Source organism: Apiospora aurea (assembly GCF_038362705.1).
Source record: "Apiospora aurea strain CBS 24483 chromosome Unknown utg000007l_segment0_segment0, whole genome shotgun sequence".
NCBI lineage: Eukaryota > Fungi > Ascomycota > Sordariomycetes > Amphisphaeriales > Apiosporaceae > Apiospora > Apiospora aurea.
Window position 1 is genome coordinate 2,834,386 of NW_027117394.1, and position 19,644 is coordinate 2,854,029.

At 53.4% G+C, this 19,644-nt stretch overlaps 9 protein-coding genes across 9 annotated transcripts; 4 read left to right on the forward strand and 5 right to left on the reverse strand.

Annotated features, from left to right (window-relative positions):
- Positions 1–1,186: 1,186 nt before the first annotated feature.
- PG986_011127 (uncharacterized protein) lies at positions 1,187–3,265 on the reverse strand (the record flags this gene model as incomplete). Its single annotated transcript, XM_066847349.1, has 5 exons — positions 1,187–1,763; positions 1,816–2,094; positions 2,196–2,529; positions 2,686–2,903; positions 3,042–3,265. The coding sequence occupies 5 exons, from the start codon at positions 3,263–3,265 to the stop codon at positions 1,187–1,189; spliced, it is 1,632 nt and encodes a 543-aa protein (XP_066696840.1).
- Positions 3,266–4,170: 905 nt separating this feature from the next.
- PG986_011128 (uncharacterized protein) lies at positions 4,171–6,022 on the reverse strand (the record flags this gene model as incomplete). The annotated part of the gene is made up of 6 exons (XM_066847350.1): positions 4,171–4,714; positions 4,812–4,937; positions 4,976–5,301; positions 5,431–5,498; positions 5,559–5,595; positions 5,645–6,022. The coding sequence occupies 6 exons, from the start codon at positions 6,020–6,022 to the stop codon at positions 4,171–4,173; spliced, it is 1,479 nt and encodes a 492-aa protein (XP_066696841.1).
- A 752-nt stretch (positions 6,023–6,774) lies between these two features.
- PG986_011129 (uncharacterized protein) lies at positions 6,775–7,131 on the forward strand (the record flags this gene model as incomplete). Its single annotated transcript, XM_066847351.1, has 1 exon — positions 6,775–7,131. The coding sequence occupies one exon, from the start codon at positions 6,775–6,777 to the stop codon at positions 7,129–7,131; it is 357 nt and encodes a 118-aa protein (XP_066696842.1).
- A 1,497-nt stretch (positions 7,132–8,628) lies between these two features.
- Positions 8,629–10,364, reverse strand: PG986_011130 (uncharacterized protein; the record flags this gene model as incomplete). The annotated part of the gene is made up of 3 exons (XM_066847352.1): positions 8,629–9,787; positions 9,845–10,130; positions 10,190–10,364. 3 exons carry the CDS (start codon positions 10,362–10,364, stop codon positions 8,629–8,631), a joined length of 1,620 nt encoding a protein of 539 aa, XP_066696843.1.
- Positions 10,365–11,168: 804 nt separating this feature from the next.
- On the reverse strand, positions 11,169–11,375 carry PG986_011131 (uncharacterized protein; the record flags this gene model as incomplete). Its single annotated transcript, XM_066847353.1, has 1 exon — positions 11,169–11,375. The coding sequence occupies one exon, from the start codon at positions 11,373–11,375 to the stop codon at positions 11,169–11,171; it is 207 nt and encodes a 68-aa protein (XP_066696844.1).
- A 331-nt stretch (positions 11,376–11,706) lies between these two features.
- PG986_011132 (uncharacterized protein) lies at positions 11,707–13,206 on the forward strand (the record flags this gene model as incomplete). The annotated part of the gene is made up of 1 exon (XM_066847354.1): positions 11,707–13,206. The coding sequence occupies one exon, from the start codon at positions 11,707–11,709 to the stop codon at positions 13,204–13,206; it is 1,500 nt and encodes a 499-aa protein (XP_066696845.1).
- Positions 13,207–13,968: 762 nt separating this feature from the next.
- On the reverse strand, positions 13,969–15,041 carry PG986_011133 (uncharacterized protein; the record flags this gene model as incomplete). The annotated part of the gene is made up of 2 exons (XM_066847355.1): positions 13,969–14,553; positions 14,610–15,041. The coding sequence occupies 2 exons, from the start codon at positions 15,039–15,041 to the stop codon at positions 13,969–13,971; spliced, it is 1,017 nt and encodes a 338-aa protein (XP_066696846.1).
- Positions 15,042–17,332: 2,291 nt separating this feature from the next.
- PG986_011134 (uncharacterized protein) lies at positions 17,333–17,805 on the forward strand (the record flags this gene model as incomplete). The annotated part of the gene is made up of 2 exons (XM_066847356.1): positions 17,333–17,720; positions 17,768–17,805. The coding sequence occupies 2 exons, from the start codon at positions 17,333–17,335 to the stop codon at positions 17,803–17,805; spliced, it is 426 nt and encodes a 141-aa protein (XP_066696847.1).
- Positions 17,806–18,523: 718 nt separating this feature from the next.
- Positions 18,524–19,495, forward strand: PG986_011135 (uncharacterized protein; the record flags this gene model as incomplete). The annotated part of the gene is made up of 2 exons (XM_066847357.1): positions 18,524–18,894; positions 18,958–19,495. 2 exons carry the CDS (start codon positions 18,524–18,526, stop codon positions 19,493–19,495), a joined length of 909 nt encoding a protein of 302 aa, XP_066696848.1.
- Between the last annotated feature and the right edge of the window lie 149 nt (positions 19,496–19,644).

A 19,644-nucleotide genomic window follows, 5' to 3' on the forward strand; every position in this document is an offset into this window, starting at 1 on the left:
GGGAGTGATAGTTCATCGCGTGCCGAGGTACAAACCTGTCTTCTTAGCTTACTATCAAGTACTATAGTGACTAATAATGCCATCCTTTTCATCAAGCAAGCGCAATTGCCGAACAGCAGCTGTGTTAGTTCAGTGGTAGAATTCTAGCCTTCCAAGCTAGAGGCGGGGGTTCGATTCCCTCACACAGCAACACAGATTTCTTTTTTGGACTTTTGATATGCCTTAACTTCATATAATCCGCTGATGGACTGAACGCCGTCAATCAGACAAACATACCAGAAGCCTTCGTGCCTCACCTTTTTGCTGCCATCCACCCACCCCTCAAAAGGTAAGGAAGAGCCCGTGCACTCATTTGCAACAAGCCTCACTTGCCCCTATCCTTCTTTAATGGGTGGGTCTAAAACCGGAAGAAAAAAAAAAAAAAAAAAATATTTGGTGGTTGTCGTTGAAAACGGCAAAAGGTATAATAATGTCCTCGGTGAGACTCGAACTCACGACCTTTGGATATCCCGACGTCTAGCCGAATCATATACGCAGATATGAGACCAACGCTCTAACCAACTGAGCCACGAAGACTTTGATTCGATGGAAGCGTTGGCACTAATCGCCTTCCTTGTGGACGGCAGCGGCAGTGTCAGACAGGAAGCCTGTCAGGTAGCATGGGCAGGCACGAAATCTAGGGTGGTTCCGTAAGTATATAGCGAAAGGCAGATATAGCAGGTAGGTGACGAGTGGGTTGGGTCTGTCTGGTTGTAAGGCTGGCGACGAGAACTGCAATAAAGATGTATGCTCTGCTAGTAATATCTAAGCTAAGCACCCCCGCTAAGCTTTGGGCGACGATGGTTGCCTATTGGTCGAGAGTATGAGAGTTTCGAGTCAGAAACCTTAGCGGGTAACTATAAGCAAACCCGCGTGTAAGTCGAGTTAAGGGGTAGTCGCATAGGGGCCCTATATGTGTATTTTAGGTATATGGCCAAATAGACGGGGCAGCGCGATGATGGTACAGGTGTTGGGATAACGCAAACCCGCTCGCTCTTATTTGTTGCCTAACTTTGGGGGAGTGATCCTGTAGACTCTGTTTACCCAACTTGTGATACATATGGCCCTGCCCAACGAACACCTCAGCAGAAGAGTAGCCATTACACCCTTCACATTGGAGTTACATGTCGCCCATACCTGTTGGCCCTCAGTCCGAATCCAACTCTTCCTCCACCACCATCTTGTCATCCGCCGAACTGGACCACCACTCCGTATCCCCCGCCCGCTCCGCCTCCTCGCCCTCCAGCATCGCCCGGACCGCCGGGTCGATCTCGCGCTGCTGCCGCCAGCACGCCACGGCCTGGGCCTCCCGCTCGAGCCCGGCCTCGCGCAGTATGTCCTCGGCGAAGGCGCCGTACTTGCCCCACTGCGCGTCGGGCGTCACGTCCGGCTCGAGGAAGACCATGTCTTGGCAGTACTGCACCAAGCAGGCTCGGGCGCTGTCGATGCTGTTGTCTCGACTTTCGCCGTTCTGTTGCCCTTTTCCTTGCCCCTGAACCTGCTGTGGCAGTGGTGTCGACGGTGGCTGCTGCTGCTGTGTGGCCCAGTACTTGGCCATGGCGTAATGCGAGAGCCGGTACACGCTCACCTGGAGGGCAGCCTGCCATGCGCGGTCGCTGCGGTTTTTGGACTGGCGCCACTGCTGTTTGGTCACGGTCGCGATGTGCTCGAGCCCGCGGACCGCCTCCTCGTCGCTAAAGACCGTCAGGCCGCGCGTCGTCCCCCTGCAGCGCCATAGACTGGAAGTTGAGCACCATGATGTTCAGCTCGCCGAACTCGGCCTCGGCGTGCTTGGCCAGCTGCCGCCAGCTATCGGCCATCTGTGCCTTGGCCTCGGTGTCGTTGGTCAGGCGCGCGAAGTGCCACCGGCTGTAGAGCGTCGAGGCGCACAGGCCCCGCAGGTCCCGGAACGTGTCGTACAGCAGCGCGCACAGCTTCGAGATGAAGTCGAACACGCTCGCGTGCCCCTCGAGCGCCGCGGCGCGGAGGCTCAGCGCCATCGAGGTCATCGGGTGCTGTTTACCCCGCTTGACCAGCATTTGTTGGTAGAGATAACTGTTTGCCGCCGTAGAAAGCACCCCGTTAGTACGTAAAATGTATTTCGCTTCATTGGGTATACCCCGCAGTCAGATAGGCACATATACGAACGAACTTACTTAGTATATAGTTTCATGACAATGTCCGTATCGTGACCCATCTCGCATATCACGAGTGGGGCTATGATGAAGAGGTCCCACGCCCCGGAGATGTGCTGGTCGTTGACGAGCGGCTCGATGCTCAAGAAAGCCACGCGGAGCAGCTGCCCAGCATTGACATAGTCTTTGGAGCGGACATAGTGCCGCGCCACGATAAGTTGGTCTTCGATAGGTATGCGGACGCGGTCTACCTCTATGCTCTGATACCGGGTCGGCTTCAGCCATCGCGGGTCCGTCGCCGCCCAACCTCGGATGTAGTTGCGGTAAGAGTTGAGTCCTGAGCTCACCCGGGCCGCTTTATGGCGAGAGAGAAAAGTAAACACCGGTTAGCAAATTGCGACTTTTGGCTACCGACCTACCAACGCAGTAGGACAGGTGCGTGACAAATCCAGGTACACACTTGCGTCGTTGCAGGCTCGCGGGATTTGGGGGTAGCTTCAGCTTTACTTACCGAAGTCGGACTCGTGTATGAAGAGTTTGGTGGGTGATGAAGGCGAAGCGACGATTGAAGTGACTTCGGATGGAGCCTCGGGACTACCCACACTGGAGACGTCGCCTTGATAGCTTTCATCCTGCGACGCCGTCGACTGTGCCGCAACGCTGCCCTGCCTCTTCTTCTTGTACTTCCGCCAACCCCACTTGGCGAAACGGTGGTTGTATTGGCGGATGCTGGTTAGTCACACGTCAGTACACAAATATACCGTGTTATATTATGTCTCGAAATAACTTCGAAGGTTTGACTATTTGCGATGATGGATAGACAAAAGAGAGAAATGATAAAGAAAGCGATAGCGGAGATAGGTTTACGTGGCTTTGACGTGGTGGACATCTCGCATCTCTTGCACCAACGCCTTGAGGGTGAGGCCTTGGTTCAGGTACAGTTCCTTGAGGACGGGCTTCACGCGCTCCCAGTCCTCAGGGTCGCGCGGGGTAACCAGCCTGGCCTGGCCGCCCGCCTCGGGCCCGGAAGAAGGGGGTGGAGGCCTGCTACTCCCCTCTTCTTCCTCTTCGTCGGCGGCCGGATGCGGCATCGCAAGTGTGTGATAGTCTTGGTGGAGATTGCTCGTTCACGACGAACAAGGCTCGCCGGCCGGGGGTGAAGGAGAGAGCGCCGAACGCAGTGTGAGTGAGTGTGTGTGTGATTGCCAGCAGCAGCAGACAAGCTCAGTTGGATGTAGGGATTTGAAAACAAACCGCCTTCCGTCATGCAGGCAGATGGATGCGTTTGCCCGGAATTGGACAGGGGTGCTTCCCCAACTGCGGGTTAGTCAGCAGCGTCGGACATGGGCAGTTATGCCGGCAACACAAAGGGACGTAAGCACTAATGCAATGCTGCGTACGACGATCTCGGAAATCCATGGTGATGTATGTATGTCCCAAGCCTCTAGAGTAGCTCCCGACGAGCCGGCTCCCTGGAACTGGAACGGTGGATCTGATTTGACTGGCCCTCGTGCTTATGAAGACTTGATCGATCGCTTCTCCTCACTTGCAAGATCCTGCGAGTCTGCGTTTGCGATGCAGCCGGCATCGATGGCCACCTTCCGCTTCGAGACAGTAGCCAAACACGGAGATCATGCCCAACCACAGCCAGGCACACCAAATTGACACAGTAGGTATCTGTCAAATGAGCCCTGCCCCATGTATGTGAGGCTGCAGTATGTCATAGTGGCTACTAAGCTTAGTCAGTCCCCTGATACTGACAATGCCAAGTCTATGGTGCCTGCAGCGCCTCAACCCGCGGCGACCGTCACACGCAAAGGGTGACGTAGACATTTCCATGTCTTCTTCTCGCACTCTGTTGATCTCGAAAGTGGAATTCCGCGTCACTATTCAAACCACATCAAGTAGGCGTTTTTCAGAGGTCGTCTCCAATTTGTAGGACCAGGCCACGGTCGGGGCGTATGTCTTGTTTCCGGCAGATGGGAGATGGAATGTATTACATTATGTTGGCTGGTTTCTTGTCGTAGTTGCTCAATGAACCCTGTGTCCTATCACCATCCCATATCCTGTCTCGTATAATGACAGCCTGTGGTTTCGGTAGCGGGCTACTGCTGGTAGGCTCGTCGTTTGCAATCCGAACCGTCCTGTTCTCAGAACTTTGCTCGTGACCTCTTGTGGCCGAACCCCTTGAGGCGGCTAGCCACACTCCTCTTTGTTCGCCAGGAGAGTTTGCCTCGCGGTCCCAGGCGGTATCGTACGTCGTGTCTCGCGTGCCTCGGGAGACACCTTCGGACCCTGTTCCGCCACCAGCTGGACGCCGATCCTCGCCTTGAGCTGCCAAATTTCCCATAGATTGGCCAATAGAGCTTGGCGATGGTTTCTTGACGAGGCAGTGGCCATCAGCAGGCTTACCTCGGTGGTGGAAGGTGCGGGGGACATTCGCCAGCAGCCTGGACCGCCGGGGGGTCATGCGCCTGGACTTGAAGAGGTTGAGGAGGGGCAGACAAGCGCATACGAAGCCAATGGCCTGTTCCAGCGAACTGGGTCAATGTTAGGAAGAAAACATGTGAATCCAGACACCAATAACCGAGGTGCTGTATCAAAACCACGGAGGTTGAACAAAAACCGAGCACCTACCAGACCAAGCCGATGATGACGAGTCCCGCTGTCACATCCATCGAGCGCTCGAATTTGAACAAAAGGGGCAATCTGTACGCAGTCACCGCCACCGCCACTCCGCCGGCTCCGAGGATGCCAGCAGCCCTGACCTTCATACAAAGAGGCAGACGCATGGACCATACCAGCACAAGGGGAGGACGACTATCGTCGCGTCTGTGACGACGGCCACGCCAGAGTCCACAATGAATATGGCGCCCTGATTGAGGAACTTCACATCCTTCGCCGTGTCGTTGCGGACCTCGGGGTCCCAATAGGCCTCGATGGGCAAGCAGACGATGGTTTTGACGATCTGCAGCGGTATGTAACAGATGATGAGAAAATAGATGAAGAGGTGGATGCCCTTCGAGATGGTTCTCCGGACCGAGCAGACACGAGATGTCAAGAAAAGCAGCGTTACCTTGGTGGAAAACACCGTTGGTCCGTAGAGAAGAGACTGAATGTACAGCCACTAGAGGCAATTGTCAGATGCAACACACACATGGAAGGGGAATTTCGTAGGAACTTTCTGACGAGTCGTAGCGGGTATAGAAGAGAGATGAATGTGGCGGTGGAAAGGTATGGGCGATAGCTACTGTACCTTCATAAACTGGGAATAGTCGTAAGCAGACAGGTCCCAGGCATGGTATCCCCACCCGTGCTTGTACACTGCGATGTACTAGTCAATTAAAAGTCTCACCAGACCGTTCCTCTCGAGGTATAACTAACTCATGAATCCAACAGAGTTGTAAACCGTTATCATAACCTTGTGGGCCCGTCAGTCTATCTAGTACTGCTTGGTCGACAGAGGATACGTACCCAAGCAATGGCGCAAGACCCTGGGCGTAGTTGTTAGACAGGTCCTTTGGGATTGCCGGGCGTGACTGGACAAGACGGGGAGCAGATAGATAGGGTGCTGACTGAGTGATGGGCTGTCCCGAACAAGGACAGCAAGAAAGCGAAAGAGCGACCTCGCGAGAGAAAGGGAGAAAAGGAAGCATACAGTCTTCGATCGTGTACTTCTGTCTTATCGAGTACTTGGCATAGCAGCGCAGCAAGAAGCCAACGAAGACCACCGTGACACAGACGGTGCTTCCTCCGAGTATCGTCGTCCGGCCTGCGTCGGGCGGATGCTGGGAATTGGGCGTGACACCAGGAGGAGGCGGCACGGCCACGACCGTCGGCGACGGCATCACATGGCTTGCGGATCAGAGGCTACTTCGGTCTGTCGTCTGCGGATCTCGCGGGACCTGGATAGCATCGCATCTAACTGTCACTTCCGTTAATGGATCGGTCTATTGGTGCCATTGACTTGGACCTTGTCGCAGCAAAATGGAAGAATCGAAAAAAACGGGAGGGGGAAGGAGTGACCCGTGCCTCGCTCGGGCGGGCGGTAGAAAGAGGATGCAGCACACAATTGTACCAGTCGAGTCCCTTCATCATTTTAAGCTCAGACATCATCTACTGGAAATTCATATCCAATCGATTTGGTAAATTCGTTTGTGCGAACAAGGTTCCGTGATGCAGCGGCTTCGCATGAGCGGAGTCAGGTTTCTCAGACCATCCTCCCCTATTCCCGCATGTTGGGGCCATTGTATGCACCATGCGGAAGAATACCGAAGGTTGCAGAACGAGGCCTTGGTTCCATATCAGTCATCAACTGCACCATATCGTTCTTGGATTGGCCCGATGACGATAAGCTATTTGCGATGTGCGGGATGAGTGCGCGTGCGCTTCGCTCCGCAAGGTGAAGTCACCCGAGAAGTGACCCTAACATGCCGGGATGAGAAAGGCCGATTTGACTTGACGATGTCGGCGTTTGCTGGGACATCTGGGCACGACTCGCATCGATTGATGCTAATTTGAGTGTCAAAGCGTGGAGGGTCGACTACTTGTATTTGGTTTGAGGCTTGGTAAGGCAAGAGCGCCGGGTTCAGCTTCACCAATGCCGACCTTTCTCGATCCCCTCCCCGAGTGGATTCACCGTTACTTGGCTTCCTTCCGCCCGAATAATCATCCGCCTCTAGCAAGCGATCTCAAGCTAGGCATGTGCAAGGTCGACAGCTGCCATATCGACATCGTGGAGGGATTGGTACTAGGAGGTCCACCGTACGCTTCCATCATGGCCTGGAAGGGCTCACCCACACCTAGACCCAATCCTCGGGCATTGAGGCGATCGAGTCCAAGATGGCGGCCCTGGGAAGAATTCCACGAAGAACAAGCCGCCATCGAATTTGTCTTCTCTGCTGTTCGTCATCTTGTTGCGGACGTCGATTGCCGCGGCCCCACTTCATCGCCATGACAAGCATCCCAGACAGCATCATCCGGGCGCATGGCTTCCGTCCACCTGCTCGCTCTGGCAGGTTTTTCTCTTTTTTTCTTCTTTTTCTTTCGGGCGGGGATCACCCAATTCGCAATGTTTGCGGTATCCTGAATGTTTCGAGGTGTCATCTTGTACGTCCCCGACCCCTTTTCCACACCGCAATCGACCAATACACTTCCCATGGCTAAATCAAAGTTCGAATACCTGCTCACTCAACCACAGCACGCCCGCTCCTTATGCCGCGAAGAGCCTATCAATAGATGTCTAAATAAACCCTTCCTCCTTTGACCGGGCCGGTGTAGCCTAGCGGCTAGTATTCTTATTCATATTATACTTAAAGGCAAGAGGGTTCAGTTCCTTCTGAAGGCACTTTTTTTTGTTGCCCCCCACCCCTTGTTTTTCTTTCCATGTCTCCCTTTCTTTCCCAAACTGCATATGCAGATCCCCGCTTACCATATAGATTTTATATGAAGCCAAACGTACTACAGTTGGATGCGCTTACCTCGTTTTTGGCCCTATATCCTGTCTAGGTAAGTAAGGCAGCTGCGCCATGGTCAGATCACCACGAGCAGTCGCACACGTGGCAAGTATACCAACAAAAGGAGGACCTCATGTCCAGCAACATGTTTAAGGGCCATATTGGCCAAGTATATTCATTGTATAATCCTACAAGGAGAGCGCTGCCCATGAGTGACATGAGGCGACGTGTCTCCTGTAGCGTCTGTTGTATGTATCATCCAGACGACGAAAGAGAAGTTATTTCTTCAGCAGAGGAAAAAAATAAAGAACGTGTGAAAGCTGACCCATGAGGCGGGAAGAACAGAATCCTAACCGAGCGATAGCGCAGCAGCATTGTCGCCGGTCCCGCCTCGGCCGCAACACGCCGTCCCAGGCGATGGCGTAGAAGCACTGTCGCCGGTCGAGTTTTCCGTTCATGAAGAAACAACCTCGAATGACAGCGCATTCAAACTCAAATGGGGTATCATATGCGGTAAAAAGAAAAAAGAAATCAAAATCACCACCAAAACCTCGCCCAATTCCAACCTCCTTTTTTTCGTATGATATACCGAGTATATCCGTCCTTATGGACGGGGCAGGTATGCGATAGCGTTCTAGCATTCTCGCCCTGCGCCCGTCCGGTCAAGCCCAAAAACGCCGTTCCCAGCGATGGCGTAGCAGCACTGTCGCCGTCAAGGGTCAGAAATATCCAATACTGATCCTCGGATGAAAAGCGTGCCCAAACGCTTGATGTCGTAAAGTGTATAGATGTCGTTTCTATTAATTGTCGCAAGAATGAAATAAGGTCAAAACATTATATGGTGGGGTGATGGTAGGTTGAGCTACCTGTTTTCTTGGCCTGTCGATGTAGGAGAGAACCATTGGGTTACAATGCTGTTGTATCGTGCGAGAGGGGCTGATTGTTGAAGATCGAAGGCCCGCGCACCACGGACAGGGTGATTGTTCGTGCGCTCCGAACTAGGTCTTCTTACTCCAAGGCAGGCGGCCAAAGCCGCGCTGCTGTTGCTCTCGCCGGGCGGCGCCGTCGACAAAAAGGTCTTCCCTGTCGCTGTTGATTCTACGACTGGGCTTGTTACCGACGATCTTGACTGCGAAGTACATGACGGCACTGCTGAGAATGCTCACACACAGGATGCCAATCATGACCAGGTTGCTGTTGCGGTACTGGCGAGGACCTGGGCGGGCATCCTCGGGCCATCCGGTATATAATGCGTAGGTAGTGGTAACACTTCCCAGATTGCCCAGTCCAGAGACCAACGCCGCCGCCGCAGCCACGCCAACCTCACCGTGACGCTGCTGGAAGATCTCGTTGGTCCAAGTCATGCAGATAGGGACAGTGGGGCCGAGCCCGAAGCCCACCATGAGGAGCCCTCCGTAGCGAGCCCATGGGTTTGACTGGGGGGCAAAAGTGACCACCAACAGGCCAGCAATTTGAATGCAGGTAGCAGCCGAAAAGAAAACAGGACGTAGACGATGGAATCGATCGGAGATGGGAGTGACGAGCAGAATGGCAATCAAGTCCATGATCCAAATAGGGGCAAACAGCAAGCTGAGCTGGACTCCAGTGAAGTTTGGGTTGATACCGGAAATGATGACCGTGCCGTAGAGCTGGGTGCCGATTCCAACCCCAACAACACCAAAGTACATCATTGTCAGCGGCCAGAGCCTCCAGTCAATCAAGACATAGGCCAGGTCCTTGACTGCCCACGGCCTGGGATGATAGACGCGCTTGAGATCCTCGTAATGAATGAGAGCATCCTCGCCCTTAAGAACCTCGGGGGTTGGAGGGAGCAATTTCGCAAGTCCCTTGTGCTCACGGGCCACTCCTGGTGGCAGAGGGCGATCGGGTAGCCACCAAAGCAGGCCAAAGCCCAGCGAGACAGCAAGGATACCATAAATCAGGAACATCCACTGATATCCAAACAGACCGTGGAGCCCATCCATGAGCTGGAAACCAGCCGAGACAAGTCCGACTACGGCTGCCGAAACCTGAGCTGCGGTGAAATACATTCCGATCCGCTTTCCGGTACGGGACGGCGGGTAAAATAGCGTCAGGTAGTATGACATGCCCGGCCACATGCCCGCAATCACGACTCCGAGCAAGAAGCGCAGTAGCCTGTCACATGTAAGCATGACGCGAGATTCGGGAGGGAGCGGGGCGTTCCGAACTTACTTCAAGCTCCAAGCAGATTTAACGGCGGTGAAGCACATGCCGATAACACCCACGGCGAAGACTATGCGGGCCATCCAGACCCGAGGACTGAGTCGACTCATAACAAGGTTGGAGGGACAGTCAAAAATGACATATGCGACGTAAAAGAGGGCGAGGGCAAGTGAGAGGTCCTTTGGGGAGAGGTGAAGTACCGTCTTGAGGTCGTGGCCGACATTGGCATTCATCGTCTGGGCCAGACCGATGTTGGACCGAATGGCAGAGCACAGAAAGTAGAGGATCCAGAACGCTGCCAACGGTTTCAGCTACTAGAGCCTGGGGAATCGCTTTATCGAGTTGGTGACTCACCTGGAATAATGCGGCGGTCGATCTTCTTGTAGACCTTTTCGACCTGCTCGACGCTGTACTCTAGACGGCCGTCATCCTCGCCAGCTTCGGGATCCGTCAGAGCGGCAGGATTGGTACGAGTCTCGTGGGGGTGCTTGGTGCCATCGCCATCTGGTCCCAAGTGAGGGGAAGCCATACTTTGACTACGAAGCAATGGGAGTGCGTGCTTCTAGTCTTTTCAGGCGCTGCCAGTGGCGCTATCAGCTTCAACGATTGTGAGTGAGTGTGTCTGCGTGCTCAGGTATGCAACCCAAGACGAGTGCTAACAAGTAGTGAGTGAGGAATGAGGCATATACTTCAGGCAACTGCGGAAGAGAAGGACGTAATTTGCAAACTCAAGAGTGTTGAAGGACAGGACTGAAGATAGCTCTTGGTTTATCTGAAAATTACTAGCACGAAACATATATCGAAACTGTCTAAAAGAGGCATTTTAGTGGGTGCCGTCCTGCCGCCGAAGCTCCACCAACTTTTTGGCGGGCAGGCGGCAGGGCGGGGTGGGTTCTAGACTCACTAAAAAGAGAGTCCCCATTTTCCGGTTCTCACTTGCGTCTTTTTCAATCGTGGTTGGTGATCTTCTCACGTCAGCACTTTGCGGCCGAGGTTAGTTAGATAATGCTTAACCGGACCAGTCAGGGAAGAATACTCGAGTGAGCTCTCTATGCCCGTGATGTACGGAGCAATAACCCTACTGAAATGTTCATCGCCGGCTCTCCAGGACCAAACCTATGTTCAAAGGTGCGGGTTGCCGTCAATTCGTCACGACCGCCGGAAGAGGGGCCTTGAGCTTGCCCTCCAATCAGCGGCGTTTGCTTCTTGGTACGTACCCCAAGCTTGCCTTCAACAATTCTGGTAACGGAAGCTAAGAGCTGAAAATTGCTTACACCTACCTCAAACCGAACTAAATCATCAAAATATAAAAAGAGCATCCCAGATACGTCGGTCAGAACTTGGAGTGGCATGAGATGAGGCTGGTTCTGGCCAAGCTACTATCTGCTTTCGACTTGGAGCTCTGCGGGGAGAGCACCGACTGGGTGAACCAGAAGACGTATGCTCCGTGGGAGAAGAAACCCCTGGCGCCGAACGAGGGCAGCGACGTAGCCCCGAGCGCAGTACCAGAGACCCAAGCCACAAGTCTAAACTTTTCCATTATCTTGTCATTCTATTGTCTATTACCTTTGGCATTGTTGTTGTTGGGCTCTTTGTGTGCCTATGGGCAACTTGTAAGGACAATAGCTTGTGTGGAAATCCTTGAAAGGGGCACTGTCAGCCTTTCTCTTAACAGTAGCATTGTAAATTCGCGGTTGTTTGGCAGTATGGGCAAATTTTACACGTCAAACCTCGTATATAAGAGGCTGTATGCACATATCCTTCTATTCCAAACCCACCAGCTCAACATCCTAAAAGCCGAACCCACCTTGATCGTGCTTCCATTTACTCCTCATCGTTCGAGTCTTTACAATACCTCAACTCTGTCCAACATGCCCGGCATTAACAAAACGACCCAAGGGACGAAGAAGTTTTCTCCGAAGCCTTCAGTATTGGGCCCCCAGACGAAAGGTGCCTCCATTCAGAAGGCTAAGTCAGTGGCTCCTCTGAAGGGTACGAGCGCACTAGCGGACGGCATCATACGCAATCCTACAAAGAAAGTCCGGCCTAAGAAGACGGGCCAGTTTGTTGCTGGGGTAAGACCATCTACCACTGCCAAAGGAACACCCGATTTTGACATGGTAAGCTCGGTGGAGGATAATATCAATTACACCGTCAGGCATGCGCAGGTCTTCAGCGACCAGACCTTTGACTTCCGCATGTCGTTGATGGACACCCTAATGTGTTTAGATCCAACGAAGTACACCCTCACCGACGGCAACAATATCATGGTGCAGGACATGCCACTGTGGGGTCTCGTTCAGGGGCTGAACAACCTCCAGCACAGCCACCGGGGCTGGCTGTTGGCCTCCGCCATTGAGTACCCGACGAGGCACTGGCTTGATTTCCTGCCGAAGGAGGCCGCGAGCAAGATCTACTACCCCGCGCCCGGCGAGTGGGAGTTCCATGAGATGTTCCATCGTAGCAGTGGCAGGACGTGGGTGCAGACAATGAACGACGCCCTCGAGGGCATATCGCCCCAAGGTGTGTCCAGGGCGGTGGAGCTCTTCGAAGGTTTCTTGACGCACGAATACACCGTGTTCAACTGGAATACCGGGGGCCACTGGGGCAGCAGTCTCATCCACATGCAGCGCGGCGCCGACGGCCGCTACACCCACGTGTTGCACATCGGCGTCGTGGACCCCCTGCAGAAGCCCGGCATCGTCCGGCACGTGCACCTGCGCCTGCGCGGCATGCTGGGCCTGCTCGGCTGCACGTTCGCCGCGTCGGACGTCGAGCGCACGCTCTGGGTGCCCGAGCAGCGCGACAGCTACTCGTGCGGCATCATCACGGCCTACATCAACCAGCTGCTCATCGAGCGCATCGCCGACCAGTACATGCCCAGCGGGCCCCAGCAGTACGACGACGCGGCGCTGTGGCGGCCCGGATCCGAGCGCTTCAACCCGCGCGAGTTCCAGGGCCACCTGACGGGCCTCGTGGCCGTGGAGCTCATGCGCGCGACCGGCTACCGCGGCCGCGTCACCGTCGCCCTCGTCAACGAGACCACCAGCCGCGCCGTGGACCGCAACGACTTTGCCGCCCAAACGGTCTCTTCCGATCCCACCAAGTTCACCCTCACGCCGTCGCGCAGCTCGCTGAAGCCGGAGAAGCGGCCCACCCAGGCCCAGACCGACAGGGGGCTGGTAGACTTACGGGAGCGGCTGGCCAAGGGTCTTCAGGTGCTGAATAAAGAAGTGCCCCCCGGCGCCGAAGTCTATTTCTTTTACCCCCAGGATGCCAAAGCCTACACCCTCGGCTCCCACGACTACCACCAACACGACAAAGCCTCTCCCTCCAGCTCCGAAGCCTACCCCTCCAACCACGAAGCCTAACCCCCCGACGCCAGAGCCTACCCCTCCAACTACGAAGCCTAACCCCCCGACGCCAGAACCTACCACTCCGGCTCCGAAGCCTAACCCCCTGACACCACCCAGTGATTCAACCAACAAGAAGCGTCCCGCTGACGTCGAGGACGACGTGATGGTTATAGACTCACCAGCGAAGAAGCCACCAAAGACCGCCAATGACGGCGATGTGGTGACTAACAAAGGCAAGCGTAGAAAGCGTGTCCCTCGAAAGGTAGTTGAGTAGGTAAGTAGCTAGTGCGGCCCTTGTCTGGTAAAGACGGCTTCTGGCTGGAGTAGGTGCGCGCGCGCGTATTTGTTTTTCTGTTTCCGTGTTCCGTTGATGAGCTATCTAGTTTATCAACTTGTTTCTAGCAATTGATCAATATGAGGAGTTAGCAGTTAGAGTTTGACATCCATATCAATAAAACCAAGTTATCAAAAGTCTGAAGCATGTACGTAGATATTCAAGAAATGTGACATCTCTCTATAATGAAGTACTCAGAGGACGTCTTTGAGATTGGTTTTAACTCCCTTCTCGAAAGAGGGTCATGATCTTGACCAGCATGACTAGCCCATAAACCCAGTGTGTAACGTCAGACCTGCTTTTGTGAGAAGAGGAATTGCACAATGCCACGTCCCTCTATTCTTAGCCCCTCATAAATTCAAACTTTTCTTGCAATATTCTATGGAGGATAATCATTGAAAAAATGAAAGGTAACGCTTCCTCGAGGGGATGTTGTTGAATGACTATAGTCGTAGAGCGGTCGAGAACTCGGGGGGCCAGCCTGCTTTTTCGATGTAGAACTGCAATCCCTTCTTCATCCACACCAACTTCTCGGAAACTCCAAACAGCCGGAGGAATCGCGTTTGATGCTCTATATCATTGTCCGGCAGGTACTCGGACTCGAGACAGATGATCAAGCCACAGAAGACGAGACGGGGGATGAGCACCGAACAGTGTCCCGTGACATATTCCCACGTCCTGGGCATGACAACTTGGTCTTCGTAGGTCGCTTCGTTGATGTGGAACATGGCGGTAGCCAACACGAACATGAGGGTGTCGCGGGGCGGCGGGGGTAGGGACGGATGATGGTCCCATGTGTGGTAGACCGTCTTGTAGCGAATACGCGCAGGGAGCTTGAAGTTGAAGACGCTGCCGCCCATTGTGCCGGAGCGAAGGTATTCTGGCAGGAAATTGGTCTTTGCGCGGGTCCAGAATTGGTATATGGCACGGCGGCGGTCCTCGCGTCCATGGGGGTAGACATCATGCCAAATAAGCTCATCCCACTTTACCCAAGGAAACCATACACTGTTTAGCAGGGACCATCTCATCTGAACTGACTTTTGCAGAAGGGAGAGACATGGATTCCTGAGGGGGCCGCACTCACCTCTCGGTCCCAGATGCTGAGCGTATAAACCGTTTTTTGGTACGGATAACCAGGCGCCTCGATGCGATGTGTGTGGATGAAGAAGAGAAACCGGTACCGACCGTGCTCGCCCGGCACTGGCTCTGATTCGGATGTTGAGCGATATGTCTTACGAAGTACGCGCCATTTTCGCTGCATATCCTCTCGGGCGTGATCCAAAATGTGGACCACTGGCCTTTCCGAGTCGGCGTAAGAGTCTGATGGAAAATCCTCTGCATCGAGAACGGGAAGAATACTAGGATGGAAATAGACCATAAGCCTGTCATCATCGACCAAGACGAATCGTCTCTGGTGCAGGTTAAGCAGCAGAGGGAGGTGGTCGACTATGGGATATCTCCCAATTGTCAGGTCTTGAAGAACCCGCTTGACGTATTTGAACTGCTTTCGATCCATGGCGGACTCGTCCAGTCTCTGCGTCGGCTTGCTGCCTAGGTATGCTCACACTTGGTTTGGTACCGTGGCGCGGAGCGTTGGCTCATATGAAGGATTGTAAGCAACGAGAACAGAACACAGAATCGCTCATGGAATATTCAAACACCGGCCAGTCGTTTGCTACTTGTCCGGAGATGGGACCGAAAAGAGCACCGAAACCACAACAAAGGATACTGGAACATGAAGAAAATGCTTTCGTAACAACTCAAACAGGATCAAAGAATGATGGTCCATGCCGCTTGGAAAATGCGTCGACCTGGATAAGTGCTGCATCACATTACAGGTATACTTACTTCTTGCCAAAGCCATTGCTGAAACAATATACCCATACAGATGCAAACAAGTCGCAACATGTTACAGCCGGTTGCAGTTGCTAGAGCATCTACAGCGCATGCTCAGTTGACTTGATCCAATGAGGGCATCAGCAAAGCCCTGCCCGCAAGCATGCGGATAACATGAATCGCTTGGTATGTGCGGTGTTGATATGTGATGCATTCAAACTTGAATTGCGTGGTATTGTAGGAAACAGAGCGAGATTAGAGCCTGAGATGACAGGCATTCCTTTTGACGATGTGTGCCTTGGTGCCTGGCGTGACACAAGGATCGGCTCAAATTCTACCGTTGCTTCCCCTCCCGAAACAAAGACGGAAAGAGTTATTGAAAAAACCGTCATCATTAACAACCCATTCCTTTCAAAACATGCCATTGAGCAGCACCTTCGCTGTCTAAGTGTCATTTACCGTCCACAGGCAGTTCGATTTTCCAAGCTATCTGGTAATGCTTCATTTGAGATCACCAGCGTCCGCATCGGCCACTGCGAATTAGACTATATACATACTACCAAGCCATCTTTCAGTATACCCCACGAGATTAGTGAGTTCAGGTATCGACTTGTCGAAGATCAGATCAATGTTGTGCTGTCGAAAACCTCTACCCTTTCGAAGTGTCCCCTTACTAGGCGTCCGTGATGTCCAGTTGGTACTCAGCCATGGAGCCCAATACATCCTCAAATGAAAATAATTGGATGCGACCTCAATAAGACGGCAATATTCATTGCTATTTGAGCCGACAACGCAGCCTACCCCCTTGGCATCGGCCACTTAGGTTCGTGATGATGGTTCTCAATCGTCATTGGGGCTATGATCCAACATCCAAGAAGGTAGGCGGAGCCGGGACGTCGAACGCCGCCATTAACCACGAAGCATTCGAGCTGGCTGTGGGTCGAATCAACTATGAGGACCAGAAGACATTGAATGATGAGAAGCTGGATGGGAAGTATTGAGTCCAGGTTGCACTCATGCAAACCATCGACTATCGGACAGCCATCAGTTATTCCACTCCCTACCACCCTTTGAAGATGATGGAATCTCGGACAAGAAGCGATTGGTCAAACCCACTTGCTGCTGGGGTTACAAGTAGTCCAAATGAGCAGATCCGACCCCTTGAGTACAGATGAGGCTTCCCTTGTACAGGCTGGCTGCGCGGGGTTATCCGTTGGAAAAGGACACCAAAGACAAGATAAACACAAGAGAGTCAGCCTTCCTCAGGGGAACAGGGGGTCCGAACGTTCATCATCAACGTCGATAGGGCTTCAAAACGGTTCTCGATGAAATTGCTGCTGCATTTGTTTCTCAAGTGCAGCAGCATACGTTTTCGTGGCCCAAGATGCTTCCGGAAGCCACGGCACCTCGAGTTGACCCTTGGTTGACTTGACTTGGACTGGGAAAATGGTGGCAGCTGGATTCTTCGAAAAGAAGTTGACGGTTTCCCACCTCAGAGAGAACCCGAGACGATTTGATCTGAGGTAGGAAGGATCAAGGTGAAACTCAACAAGTGATATGAGGTCTTCGAATCGACTCGAGACGGCCTGCTTGTTCTCGATGTCATTTATGTACCTAGGGACGTCAACTACCTACTGGTTTCCAGGTGGACAAAGCAGTACATTGGTGCATGTGTTGTTGCAATAGCAACTACTGAACCCTTGGTCGGCCACCTCAAAACCATTACTTGACTATTCGGCCATCACACCTACATTTCACCTGTTTCCCCGTGCTTTACGCAAGAGGAGAAAAGCCTGAATAAAACGCCGAGCAAAGCATTGTTGGTTAACAATTTTTCCACTTCCAGATACCCCTTTGGATATTAGGTTGTTCTTTTGCGGCAACACGGCCTCCAGTCACTGCCCTTCTGTGTCTCTGATAGATGCCCACTTGGAGACAGCCTTCGCTCAAGTGGACTATTACGATCCCACGATGGAGGATCAGCCTACTCCCCCCTACAGATATGCATATGGCGACCTGGTATCCGAACTGATGCCCGAGCAGCCGTTTTACAACTTCAGCGGCGAAGACATATTCGACGGGTCCATGGTGGACACTCAAGGTTACCAACATGGCTACCCCCAACAGGAGTACCTCCATTCGAATATGATGGATCCAACGGGGGTGAAATCCGACTCAGCCTTGGACTTAGGCTTCGGCGACTTCTTGTACAACAACAACTATGGGGAGTTGCCTGATGTCCCCTCGCCCGCGCCGACCGTCCCAAGCAGCGGGATCACAGCGCCAGGCACCCCTCTTGGCGTTGCTGGGGACTTCAACAGTCCTCAACCTCAAGCGATTGGCCCTCGGCTTAGCCAATGTGAGTCATTTTGCCTAGAGAAAACAGTCATGCTACTCCGCCACCAGGCAGTGGTGCTGTTCATCGGTGTGCACATTTGTACTGACCGATGTTGATATAAAGCAGGGTCCTCCGAGCATTTCGTTCCCCGAGATAGTAACTGGACTTACGGTATTCAGGTATGGCCTGCTGCAGATGAACCTGGTATGTTATGCATTCCTACTCTTCCATTTTGGTGCATCCAGGCTGCCTCGAGGGCTGCCTGGTTGGAGACGCCATGCGCAAGATGAGCCACACTGGTGTGTCTAAATATGGGATGGGTGAATGCACACACACAGCAATGCCCGGCGACCCCAGCCTCAGCCCAGGTGGTGTGGCGCAGCCCAAAACCGTTGCCTGTGGTTGGTTGTGGCTCGCGCGTCACTCTCCTGCATTAGTCGATCTCGGTGCATGCTGCTGCCTTTTTTCCCGTCCAGGCCGATCGCATTCGCATTTGGCCGGTGGGACTCCAACGCAACCTAACGACCCATACCCTTCTATATCTTGTTGTACATTCCTCATATATTAGGCTGCGTGCTGACTGTTCTCTGCGGGATGGTACAGGTCGTCTAGGCGTAGAGCAACATCGTTATGCCCTACAACAAGCCCTGCGTACTAAGGGAATCCGGTACACGACCTGCACGATCTTGAATGACCCCCATCCATATCGGCTCTACAGGCTCCACGAGAGGCTGCGCGATAGCGAGAAGGCTCGGCTCGAGTTTATGCAGGTCTTCAGCGCCAACCGACCTTATAATCAGCGACTGAAAAACTACCGATTCAAAATGAGTGTTGTAGGCTACGAGCCCCGCGACTTCGGCCTCGGCAGCTCGTACCCGAACATCTCTGACCCATCGGGCAACGACGGCATCAACTCTCCCTTCGACGACGACCCCGTCTCCGGCTTGCCTCTGTTACCTGACAGCCCGACGCATCACTCTTTCGGGTCGCTGCCCGCCACTTCACCGCAGCCTGTTTTGTCTGGGCCCAAAAGTGATTCCGCCCAGCTGGCCGACACTCCTCCTGCCCCGCAACGAACCAAGGCGATTCCGAAGCCCGATCGCAATGCTGTCAAGAACGGCAATGGCAAATACGTCTGTGAATTTCCCGACTGCACCGAAGAGGTCAGAGAGTTCGGGCGCAAGTGCGAGTATAGGTAAGAGTTCTGCACATGGGTGTCAGCCTTAGGGGTTAGCAGCAATACTAATACGGCCAACAGCAAGCATATGGACAAACACGATCGCCCTTACAAATGCGCTGTTGAGGGATGCGAGAAGCTGCCTGGTTTCACGTACTCAGGGGGCCTTTTGCGACACGAACGCGAAGTTCACGGCAAGCACGGCGGCCCGAAGAACCCACTGAACTGTCCACACCCGAACTGCAAGCGTTACAATGGAAAGGGCTTCTCGCGGCTGGAGAATCTGAACGAACATCTCCGACGCGTTCACACCAACGGCGCAGCTGCAGGCGACACGGTCGACGATCACGAAAGCATTGTTACGATGGAAACTGCCGAGCACGCTGTAGTCGGCGAGAAGCGAAAGGCCGACGATGAGGATCTCCGAGTCGAGGTCAAGAAACTTCATGTCGAGAACCAGGACTTGAAAGCCAAGCTCGACGCCCAGGAGCGCCAGACAGAGGCTCTGATGGAGCAAATGCGGCAGCTCCAGGACAACTTGTCAAGTCTGCAACAAATGCAGGACGCGCGCCTGTCCAACGGTGCCGTCATGCTGGACGATCCAACTCATAGCTTCTGATTTCTTTTCCCTTCCTATTTCCCTTCTTGTGCTCTATTCATTTTCTGCGGATATACCCCACTCGCGAACGGCTCGATTCGACTCCTCAAGATGGACGAAGCACATGGTTTGCATTGGCAGCGGAGTTACTGGTTGTTGATCTTTCAGAG